This window comes from Gorilla gorilla, chromosome 12 (genome assembly GCF_029281585.2).
Source record: "Gorilla gorilla gorilla isolate KB3781 chromosome 12, NHGRI_mGorGor1-v2.1_pri, whole genome shotgun sequence".
In the NCBI taxonomy this organism is placed as follows: domain Eukaryota; kingdom Metazoa; phylum Chordata; class Mammalia; order Primates; family Hominidae; genus Gorilla; species Gorilla gorilla.
This window is the reverse complement of record NC_073236.2, coordinates 46513939-46526395: the sequence shown is the minus strand read 5'-3', so window position 1 is coordinate 46526395 and position 12457 is coordinate 46513939. Positions and strand designations below refer to the sequence as shown.

The 12457-nt window shown below is 40.2% G+C and overlaps 1 protein-coding gene across 7 annotated transcripts in view; it reads right to left on the bottom strand.

Annotated features, from left to right (window-relative positions):
• Positions 1-12457, bottom strand: part of LIMS1 (LIM zinc finger domain containing 1) — a 152937-nt gene that overhangs the window by 59207 nt on the left and 81273 nt on the right. The window contains exon 1 of one of the 7 annotated variants that reach the window (XM_031008198.3): positions 6289-6517. The exons of 4 other annotated variants lie outside the window; for them this stretch is intronic. In XM_031008198.3, coding sequence (XP_030864058.1) covers positions 6289-6395 — 107 coding nt within the window. In that variant the 5' untranslated portion in view covers positions 6396-6517. Of the gene's footprint in view, positions 1-6288; positions 6518-12457 lie in introns of those variants that run through there. 2 more of the 7 variants (XM_031008193.3, XM_063695683.1) reach the window with 2 other exon arrangements.

The following is a 12457-nucleotide window of genomic DNA, read 5'->3' as shown; positions in this document are numbered from 1 at the left end:
GACATATAATCAGTTGCTGTGTCTCTAAGATACATACATGTAGAATAAATAGTACTGTTTCCTTTTAATAACATCTATCCAAAGTCAGGTAGGTAAAGCACAAGTTTTGGACAACTATCTTTTCTGACTTTTATAAGTAATTTATACCTGAGACTTCAAGATTTTGTTTGCTTTTTTAAAAACCAACAGGAAAGCAACCAAATTATTGATATTTTGGGATTTAATTGTCACAATAAATAATTTAGATAATTTGATGCGTACTGACAACAAAATTACAGATTGATTCTGTTAAAGTTGATGTTGGTTCGTTCCTAAATGTCTCCTATAGCAGTGCAAAAAAAAAAAAAAAAAACCAGAAAGGGATCATTATTCAATAACTTTTTACTTCTTATCATTCCTTTAACACACGTGATTTGTAAGCATCAACACTGCTATTTTTAATTTCAGCATAAACTCCCTCTACTAGTCATACATTGCTTAATGACAAGGATATGATCTGAGAAATGCATCATCAGGTGATCTAGTCGTGTGAACATCATAAATATACAAATGTTCACATAAACATACACAAACCTGGACAGTACAGCCTATTACATGCCTAGGCTACGTGGTATAGCCTGTTGCTCCAAGGCCACAAACCTGTACAGCACAGGACTGTATTGAATACTGTAGGCAACTGTAACACAATGGTTAAGTGTATATATAAAATAGCTAAAAATATTATAGTATAGTAAAAATACGGTTTAAAAGATTAAAATGGTACATCTGCATAGGGCAACTTCCTTGTAATCTTAAGAGACCACTGTCATGTTTGTAGTCTCTCGTTGACTGAAACGTTTTATGCAGCACATGACTATATGCAGAAATATTTTAGATGATTGAAAAATACACTTCCCTGTGGAAACTAAGCTTTCCAAAACTATTGAAAGAGAAAAGCAAAATAATCATGATCTATACTCTGATAGACACATCCGTCTCTTAGGTTTCTCTCAGTGTGATACTGTACATAAATAAAAAGTTAATAATTAAGACTTAAAAAGTAGAGTGTAAAGAGTTTAATCTAGAATAAAAGAGGTACCTTTAGGCCAGTTTAGTTTCTCATTCCTTTACTCATTCAATGAGAAACAGATTCTGAACTGCAGTACGTGCTAGATGCACAGGAAATATGGTAAAGTCTCTTGCCTTGAAGAATCCCCTCTCTATTATATGGGGGAGGGAGGTGAGAGTGGGTGAAGAGGGGGTCTGTAAAACCAGTTATTACAATATAAGTACTTGTAGGTTACAATCAAACATATAGGAGAAAGCACTATGAACTTTTAAAAAGCAACACTAGCAAGTGGTTTTTCTCTTTCCTATAGCAAAGAGAAAAATATTTCTTATTAAGTGTCCCATGTGTTTGCTCATTGTTGGGAAGACTAAATGTACCCTCACTGAACCACCAAATAATAAGAACAGATAATATGAGATAATAAGATAACGGCAAAACTGCAATTTTATCCCTATTGTCTAACAGACTACATTTCTAAAACTAAAATACAAACATAATTTTTCAGTTAAAAGTTGGGCCAAAAAGTGATCAGCAAACTGCAAAAGAGGTATGCAAGAAACACACAGCCTAGGCTGAGCTACTCCAACGTTGACTGAATTCTAAGCACTAACTTATTTGAATCAAGGACAGAAACTGGTTTCATAACAATGACCACCTTTATAGCCTTCAGTTCTTTCTCCCTTACGGGATCATGAGACATGGTGGGCCCACACACACAAAAGCCCTTACTTAATGCAGTGCCTGGCCTATAACAGGGGTTCAATTAATGGTAATGTACTAGTCAGGAACACATGATCTGAGTTTTCACTCTCAAACCAAAGCAAGGACATTCCCACCACTTAAAAATGATTTTATATGCTATATCTATAAAAATATGAGCTTGGAAGGTTTATTCTATAACCAGAAAGTAAAGGTTACATTTCTTTGCACTTCCATTCTTGGTTAACCTGATCCATCCAGGAATCAGGAGAAGGGTACTACTTCAAGGTCAACACTGCAGGAAAGGAGGAAAGGAGGTCGAAGAAGCGAAGAGCTCACTGCTGCTGTGTGGCAACTTCCCATTTTCACTTTACTCCTAAACTATTAGGGATACAAATTTCAAACTGCATTTTTTTTTGGGGGGGGGGATTCATATTCTTTTCAAATGGCTGACGTAGCCCTGATTTTATCCAGGCAAGATAAACCTAACTGGGAGGTGAGAGAGTGAGGAGGGCAGAAGCATGGCCGCAGAAACAGGGAAAAGGGAAAGCTCTAGGAGTTCTTATCTCAGCACTAGACCAGGGGTCAGCCCAGGTTTTCTGTGAAGGGCCTGAAGGTAAATAATTTTTGTCTTTGTGGGCCACATTGGTCTGTGTCACAACTCAACTTTGCCAGCATAGCACAAAACCACCACAGGCAACACATACAAATAAGCATGGCTGTGTTCCAGTAAAACTTCATTTGTGGACACTGAAATTTGAATTTCATGTATTTCACACGTGAAAAATATTTTTATTATTTTTTCAACCATTCAAAAATGTAAAATCCATCCCAAGCTCATGGGCCATACACAAAAAGGCAGCGGGCCAGATTTGGCCCGAGGGTCATAAGTTCACCTGCCCCTATATATATTTTTTGTTTGTTTGTTTGAGAGAGTCTCACTCTGTAGCCCAAGCTGCAGTGCAACGGCGTGATCTCGGCTCACTGCAACCTCTGCCTTCCAGGTTCAAACAATTCTCGTGCCTCAGCATCCTCACTAGCTGGGACCATAGGTGTGTGCCACCACACCCGGCTAATTTTTTGTATTTTAGTAGAGGCTGGGTTTCCCCATGTTGCCCAGAGTGGTCTTGAACTCCTGAGCTCAGGTGATCAGCCTGCCTCGGCCTCCCAAAGTGCTGGAATTATAGGCGTGAGCCACCGCGCCCGGCCTACCAGCCCCTATATTGTTATTTATTTATTTATTTATTTAGAGACATAGTCTTGCTTGGTCACCCAGGCTAGAGTGCAGTGGCATGATCTCGGCTCACTGCAACCTCTGTCTCCTGGGTTCAAGCGATTCTCCTGCCTCAGCCTCCACAGTAGCTGGGACTACAGGCGCCTGCCACCACATCCAGCTAATCTTTGTATTTTTAGTAGAGATGGGGTTTCACCACGTTGGCCAGACTGGTCTTGAACTTCTGACCTCAAGTGATCCGCCTGCCTCGGCCTCCCAAAGTACTGGGATTATAGGCGTCAGCCACTGCATCCAGCCACCAGCCCCTATATTAAGCTGTTTTGAACCCAACCAGGAGAAACTTCAATTTTGTACTGTTTCTAATCAGTTATTTATAGATCCCTTCTATCTGAGGCAGAGAAAAAGTAACTTTGAGAATTTTTAAAGGGCAGGAATTTCTCAGGTGTGTTTGTCATTCAGGTATCGTCAAAAAACAACTATGTTTGAATGCAACATAATTTAAAAGATAGAATAGCTAAAGGAGTAAGTATAGGTACATGGGTATATCTTAGATGTTATTTTGGGACACCAAAAACTTCAGGGAAAAAAGGGTCAATGCCTTGTGAAGGTCTGGGGCTTCCGACCCACTGGAACAAGCATGTCACTTGTGTCACTTCACTCTAACTGTAATCACAAACACAGTGGGTAATGCTCCACTGTACAAAGTATGTGAATAAAGTCAGTTTCAAGTCATATTTAATACTTTAAAACAAAAGTCTAGGAAGCCCAGTGTTTGTCATGCCACCTTTTACCTGCTTCGGTTTTGAACAATTTCAAGTTTGACACCAGAACTATTTTAATGTGTATTACAGTGCTCTTTAAGCACATGCATCTCGTGTTTCAGAGCATAGCCTTTTATTTAAACTTTAAGAGCAAAAAATGTTTTCTGGCAGTGGCCGTGGCCAATTTTAGTCTCTGAAAGTTTTTCTGTTAAGAGTCCACAAACATAAGAAATGAACACGTGAGTAAGAAGGAATGAGAGCTGGAATGGGTCTTATGCAATACTTGAGACAGTATGAAAGATGTTTGATAGCACATGTATTCAAAATCGAATAATTGTTCATGGAGAGAAAATCTGTGGTCATATTCAATATGCCCAAACCTAGGTGGGTGTTCCTGTGGCGAGGCCTGTGTCTTATTCCTCACTGTATCTTTACTTTGCAAATAGTAGGCACTCAATAAAAAGTAAACAATGAATTAACTGTATGGCACTATTCACAAGATAACAATGCCACCTGCCTCACTGAATTGGTGGTTTGAGTTCTGTGAGAGAGTAAATAATGTTCAATAATAGTAGTTATTTTTATCCTTATTTTTTTAAAAAAAGAATACACCAAGACTTAAAAAAATTATATAACTTGTCCAACAGAGTGGTACTGAAACTCTGGTGTACCTAACTTCAAAGTCCTTACTCTCTTTGATTCCTATTAGCTCAGAAACCTCATTTAATCCTGAAAATAGGCTTAGTATAACTAGGGTAAAAAAATACATACCTAAGCTGATTAAAAAAAAAAAATCCAGGCATAAACAGACAATGGTTTACCTTTCTTGTGTAACCTATACTTCTGAATAAGGAAAACGATCATTTTCTCTACATTAGGAGACAAAAGTGGCAGAAATACAAGTCCCTTCTATGACCAGATAACTACATCACCAGAATGGGTGACAAAATATTTCTCTTTAAACAACTAGAACAGGCAATACTTAAGAATTATTCTTCCTCTTTTAATTAAATTCTAAGCAAAAAAAAAAAAAATCTAGTTGTTTGAAAGAGCATTATAACTATGTAAATAACTACTTCCTTGGCATATACGTTATTTTACTCATGAGTACTTTGGCTATTGTCTGAAAATAAAGAAAAGGTTGGTTTAGAATTTTTTTTATATAACTTAATTTTTTTTAAAAAGGAAATTCCTCCAAACCCCGAAATCTGAAATTAAAACTGTTTTTGGTAACTTCACTCTTGGATCCATTGTAGACTGGAGTCTACCAATAAATGTTGGTTTCAGAGGTCACTTCCAATTGTCTATCTGGTTAGCAATATAGAGCTCAATATTTTCACTAACCTCACATACAAACTTCTTAACAATTTAAACTCTGAGACTTTTAAATTGTTTAATCCAGTCAATTCAAAGTTAATACATTAAATGTAGCTAAGAGACGCCTGACATAGTAGGCGATAAGTTCTAATAATGTTAGTGTCAATAATAGTCCTTTAATGCTACCCTCTTCAAAAATTGGTGAGTCAACAATTTTAAAATAAATGTTTCTTTAGCAAATTACAGTTACTGTAGTATAGCTGTCTGTGACAAATACAAATTTAATAGAGAAGTTTAAGCTTGTCAATTTGTCCTTGTTACATTTAAATAGAGAATTTAAAATAAACTCTGGAAGTTAGTTTGTAGGAAAAAGAACAATAGTACACAAAGTATAGATAACCTTCCCGCCATCTAATCAGAATATTCAAACACTTAAATCAAGACCTCCAAATTAAAGTACCAAACAGTAAATGTAATTTAAAAAAAGGAAGTCTCTCTTTACTGCAGCCTTCTGTCATCAGTAAAACAGGAACATCCCAGGAACAGGGAAAATCTAAACCCTTCAGTTAACGCAGTATTTTAACACATAGGCTTAACGTTGTAGAGGCTTTCAGAACCTCAAATCTAAGAAATTTTCAGTAGTTGCAAAAAAAAAATAAAATTGTGTTGTTTTAGGGAAATTCACTTTGAAAGCCAAGAACTCTAACCTTTTTAGTTAAAAAGGTTTCCAGATTTTCGATGTCCTTCCTTCCTAGGCTACATTCAATAGTTCCACTGCATTCCTTTGTTACACCATTTCAGTAACAATCTCCATGGCACCCCTCCCCCAACCCCAAACCACCACAAACTACCCACCTTCATCAAAACACAGACAAAAACATGTTCCAATCAGCCAAAGAAAATTCTCTTTAAACTAACTGGAAAAATCAGTTGTTTTCAATTTAAAATATTTCTGGTGATTATATAATTTTTAAAGACATAACAACACTGTAGGTTTGGAGAAGGGGTAAAACAACTTAAAGGATTTGTGAAGAAATGGGCAAAAGTATTCTGGTTTTGCACAGTTCCAATCAGTACAATCTTGATATTGTGTTCAGTTTTTAATTACAGACTAAGAGGTTACTTTTCAATGAGTACTTCCCAACGCTGCATCCACTTAGGCATGAATCCCCACTGCACTTACTAGATTAGATGTCTTGACCTTTAGCCAACCATGACTTTGCACTCACCTTAGCTCTTCCTCTGGTAACCCATTTACTCTCAAACTATCGGGGCGATCTCGTCTTCTCCTGTAGAGACCTGAATGTGAAAGCTCTTTAAGCTGTAATGCAGTCATACTTCTCTCCACACATCAATTGCTGACACTTTAAAGCATTTATGCTCAGCAGTGTGGCTGCCAGGGGAAAGCAGCGTCCCTTGCCGAGGGACCTCAGCACACCTGACTCAGCCTTAGAAACCTCCAGGCAGGCCAAGCTGCTGAAGCACAGCTTCCTGTTTCTCACTGGTACACACCCACCTCAGCAAGGCACAACTTGCCTTATCTCTGGGCCTCGCACCTTGGGGAGGGGGGAGTCGGTGACCAAGAAGGCAGGTTACTTACTTGTTTATTAATAAGCAAAATTTAATTGTTATGAATAATCACACCAATTCCTTTAAAAACCTTGCCAGGACCACTCTGAACTAAAATTGGGCTAAAAAGCTCCAGTAAGGTAGTCGCTAAAGAAGGGTCCTGCTGTTTTATTTGCCAGGAAATCCATCAACACTTCACAGGCAGTTGTCAGTTTAAAGAACCGCCTGGTTATAGTGAGCTCCTTAGGGACATTTTCCTTAAAAAGGAGAGGAGGGGCAGAATTCTAAAGGGAAGCAGTCCAATTCCTCCCCCTTACCACTCCACTCTAAATCCTCTTCAGAAGGGAAGGAAGTGTCTTTGGTCCACCCACCCCTCATTAAATATTACTGAAGAATTCATAACTGAAAGGAAGATGGTTTCTTCCTTCATTCATTGTAATTACTGGCTGTGAATAATGCCCTCTCGTAGGACAGGCCATCCCAGCTGCCACAATGCTGTTGGCTTTAAGGTGGAATGGGTCCTATATACCCTGTATTTATCTGTACATTTGACCTCGGAAAGTGACAATGTTAGGAAGGTTTTGGGTGTGGGGATGTGGACAACAGAGGACAGGTTTGGGGAAAGTCCTTCGTCATCCAGCTCAAAGTGATGCTACCCAACAGCAGGCACAGCACGGCCCTCCAATCCACTTCAGTCCCACTGGGAACACAGGACCACACCACAAACACAGGCTACCTCCCAGCAAGCTCTTAGCCAGTAGTTTGACTAAACGGTTCTAGGAATTTTTCTCTGGGCAATTTATACCAGCCTCTTTTCCTTTTAGAACCTTCTCGACAAGAACACAGAGAAATGGGTCTGATAATATTTTTACACTAAGAGTTAGAGAGTTATTCCCATCTCTGAGAGAATCTGCTCTATATATACAAAAATTAAGGCAACCCATAGGAAAGGGAAGTCTACATCTTATTCCTTCACTTAGGACACAGATGCTAGTTCCCCTGAGGGCTACCATTTGTTACGCTAGGTCCACGGCCCCAGGAAAAACAAATGACTTTTCATAATTGCCATTCAAACACAGCATATGTTTTTAAAGATGCAGGGAAAAAATTTACATTTTTGTCACTACACTAGATTTAATGAGTGATGAAACACGTTTTAAAAAATCAGTTGACAGTTACATCTGTCTCCAGAAGGGTACACAAAAAACCGGTAATACTGGCTGCTTCTGAGGGACCTGGGGAGACAGGAGCAGAAGGAAGCATTTCCACTACACACCACTCTACACCTTCTGAACTTTGAATATATTGCCACTCAAAAACAAATAGAATTTAGAAGATTTAAATACCAAACAATTTAGTTTACAGTAATAGAAACATTTTAATTTAGAACTCCTGAAGTATCCAATTCTGTCTTTTTGTTTTGTTTTGTTTTGTTTTTTGAGACAGAGTCTCCCTCTGTCACCCAGGCTAGAGTGCAGTGGCATAATCTCGGCTCACTGTAACCTCCGCCTCCCAGGTTCAAGTGATTCTCGTGCCTCAGCCTCCCCAGTAGCTGGGATTACAGGTTTGCGCCACCACGCCCGGCTAATTTTTGAATTTTTAGTAGAGATGGGGTTTTGCCATGTTGGCCAGGCTGGTCTCGAACTCCAAGCCTCAAGTGATCCAACTGCCTCGGCCTCCCAAATTGCTGGGATTACAGGCGTGTGCCACCGTGCCCAGACTTCGTTTTTTAAAATCAAGACAAGTTAAAAAAAAAAAAAAAAAAGAACAGAAACAACCACTAATCTTCCTTGTTTTCCCCCACCATCAACACAGAATAGACGCCTAATGAATAAAATACAAATCAATTGTATATTCATTGTAAATACAGAAATCCCAACATTAAATATGACCTGTCTCCATAGGAAATGTAAATAATTGCTTATTTTTAAAAGAGTTTTTAAAAATTAATGCAGCTTGTTGACAAGGGAAAAGAACTTGGTGACTACTAAAGGTTAACCAGACAGGAAACACCTAACTGTGTAGGATGAATCCTGCATTTGATGAGACTAGTGTTAAAAGGATGTGCAGGGGGTGAGACCGGGCGGGGGAGAGCAGTAACAGGGACAGTTACCAAGCCATAAAACAAACGAGCTGAAACAATTCTTGCCCTCTGACTTTTAAAAAGGCTGTACTGACAAACAGGAACTTCAGCAAATCAATGCTTATGTTCTGATGAAACTGCCACAACTGAGTAAAATTAAATTCTGGGCCTTTGGGGAAGGCCTTTTTAACCAGGATCTTTTTTTTTTTTTTTTTTTTTTTTTTTTTTTTTTTTTTTGAGACGGAGTCTTGCTCTGTCGCCAGGCTGGAGTGCAGTGGCACGATCTCAGCTCACTGCAACCTCCACCTCCCTGCAACCTCCACCTCCCGAGTTCAAGCGATTCCCCTGCCTCAGCCTCCCAAGTAGCTGGGATTATAGGCACGCGCAACCACGCCTGGCTAATTTCTTGTATTTTAGTAGAGATGGGGTTTCACCATGTTGGCCAAGATGGTCTTGATCTCCTGACCTTGTGATCTGCCCGCCTCAGCCTCCCAACAGGCTGGGATTACAGGCGTGAGCCACCGTGCCCCGCCTAACCAGGATCTTTTCACTGAAGATAGAGAGAGAGAGAGAGGACTGCTTTCCCTCCCCAGCACCCTTCAGACAAGCAGCACATCAGCACATCAGCATAGGGAAGGGGGTCAGATGGGCAAACACCCAGGACACACAGCAGGGCCATGACAAAGACAGGGAGGAGTCCCCATCTATTTTTCCTTTCAAATGTACTTTCCCATGGAAATGGAATTATTAATTATGCCTGAATTCTCAGATCAGGCCCTATTTAAAAGGGTTTCAAATTTCAAATAACTGTCTTAGCATGATTTTGACAGTACAGAGGGAGGCCTGTATAAGTGCATTTTCTGCGGGTTTCCAAATAGAGATATTTTTCATTTTAGCACTCTAAAAAAATCTTTGAAGGTCAGTCCAGACTCTCATTCAATGCAGAATTCCCCACCGTCATTTTCCCCATGACCTCATCCCTATACAATATCTATGACCTGGGAGTTTGTCTCTTCATGGACACTTGCAGTGATGGGGAACTTACTACCTCATAAAACTCCTGGGGCTTTCCCCCACATGCCCAGTGGTTCTCGAGGAACAACAGTTCACAAAAACTGGGAATAAGACATTTGCCTTAACAATTGGTCTGGCCCTAATTACAATTTTCTGTCCTTTTTTCCAAACTGTTGGGTTCTCCTTGAATCTGTACTTTGACTCCAGCAGATCTCACACCCCCATCCCAGCTGAGAGGACTGGACTCCGGGAGTTTCCCAGACAGACTGTGCTTCCTCTCACTTTCTAGCCTTTGCACATATGGCTTGGTAAGACTGGAAGAAGGATCACTGGCAGGACTAGCTCCTGATCATCCCACTAAGACTCATTACAAGGATCATCTCTTCCGAGAAACCTTTCTAAACCCCATATCCCACTTACTGCTGCATCTATACGGCCAGGGACATGGAAGACAGTCACGTTTGTTAAACAAGCTTTATGCTTTAGTTGTTCAACCAATTAATTTTGAGAGCCTAATCATTTTACAATGTCATGTTTGAGAAGAAATCTCCAGAGTTTTGAAGTTTTTCATTTCTGCATGTAACACTCAATGTTACCTAAATGAGATTTTAAAAGACACACTTGTTCTACAGTTTTGGAAAAATTTACTTTCTTGGTGAGACTAAAACTCTGAAGCTTTCATATTTGTGGAGTTGAACAGTACCTTCCACAAGTATAAACATTTTCCATTTGTGATAAGAATAAAAAATTAGCCTGGATTTTTGCCTAAACTTGTCATAGTCCAGCTTTTAGCATCCTGTTGCAATTAACCCCTTCAGATATAAGAGGGTAAAGAAACCTAATTAAACATCAAGCTGTAAATATGATCATTAATGTTACTGAATCATCAATTATTTCTCCTATACAGAGTTAAGAAAGCTGCAAGCTTGTTTCCATGGCTAACTGGGGCTCACTGCCAGTACACTAGGTACTAATGGCTCGTAAACTGGTTGAGCAGCTGTACATTTCCAGGCCATTAATTTCCCTGTGTGACATAAAAGAAGAATGTTATGTTTTGCAGCTAACTTTGCACTTGATGGAAATGAATCATTTTTAGTTTATGTTTTATCTCATAAATAATCATTTACAGGGAAAATCGAATTTTATCTAATAAAGCAAGAATATCCCTCCATACTATGTCCAACACACATTCATCTGGCAAACATTTATTTGCCAGCCAAGCTGTCTTCCTAAGTGAGGCCTCTCAAGAGTGCTCTAGGCTATAAATCTGAAGGAAGAACAGGGCTATATATCTGCTGCAGAAAAGGGTTCAACGATGTACCACTGCGAGTAGGCTCAAGGTCAAGCTAACTGGAGCAGAGAGTATGAGAAGGCAGAAGCAACTGTCCACAAAAACTGTTCACTGTGTGGAAAAAAAAAATCATGAAAATATGGTCCCACTCACAAGCAGATAATATTGCAACTGTCTACAAGCCCCTCTGAACTTTCTCCTTAATCAGGCTTCCTGGACCTCTGACACATCTGAGTGGACAGGCTGAGCTGTCATTAAAGCTCATGTGAGGCCAGTGTGGTGGCTCATGCCTGGGATCCCAGCAATGTGGGAGGCCGAGGTGAACAGACAGCTTGAGCCCAGGAGTTTGAGACCAGCCTGGGCGACACAGTGAGACCTTATCTTTGCAAGTAATACAAAATTAGCTGGGCGTGGTGGTGAGTGCCTGTAGTCCCAACTACGAGGGAGACTGACATGGGGGGATCATGATCACTTGAGCCTGGAAGGTCGAGGCTGCAGTGAGCTATGGTCACACCACTGCACTCCAGCTTGGGTGACAGAGTAAGACCCCTATATCCAAGAAAAAAAAAAAAAAAAAAAAAGCCCATGCAAACTTGCCTGTGTCATTCTCATACAGCAGCCTCTTCCACAACCAGCAACATGGGGCCATCAACAATCTTCAATTTAGACCATTAACAAATGTTCTCAAAAGCCACTGATACAATATGCAAATTTTCCAGGTATATTTCCAAATAATTTAGAATGAAATTCTAAGTAACCTATCCAATCCCACATTTTCAAGGGGCCAAGGGAGAGTACAAGGTAGGTTAGTGGAAGGATGCAAGAGGTGACCAGTAGACATTTAGCTGACAGTTCCACATTTGGAAACTCCCTTGCTGTGACTACCTTATAAGTACACAGGAAGTCATTTAACTATCACAGTCCTCCATTGTTCCACTTGGATCAGAAGTGGCTGAATTAGGTGACCTCCATGGTCTTCTCTGCAGGCTAACATTACTTGGTTTTCAGACAGGACCTGTGCAACATGACTCCCTGACTAAGCACACTTTTCTCCTTCTTCATATAGTCAGAAATCTCATTCCTGAATAAAGCAGGTACACATGGGCAGGCTCTGCACATTCAGCAATTTCCCAAAGGCATCAGTGTGCCAGGCCTTTCGGGTGTGGAGGAGAACCCTGAACAGTCTCTGGGCTCCCCAGATCCTTCTCCATGAACACCTTTTCTTTGGTCACAAAGCTGCTTGAGGATAAGGGCTCTAGAGTAGATAAGGACCACAAAAAGGCATGCCGATCACCCTAGCCCCACCATACCCCCCACCCCGCCCAAAGAGAACAGAGGGTCCTCCACAACAGAGCGCTGACCTTTCAGGGAAGGAACACAGACAAAAGCTTGCAGCAGGACTGCACTTTTCTTCCCTGAGGGCAAAATAGAGGGTATCTCA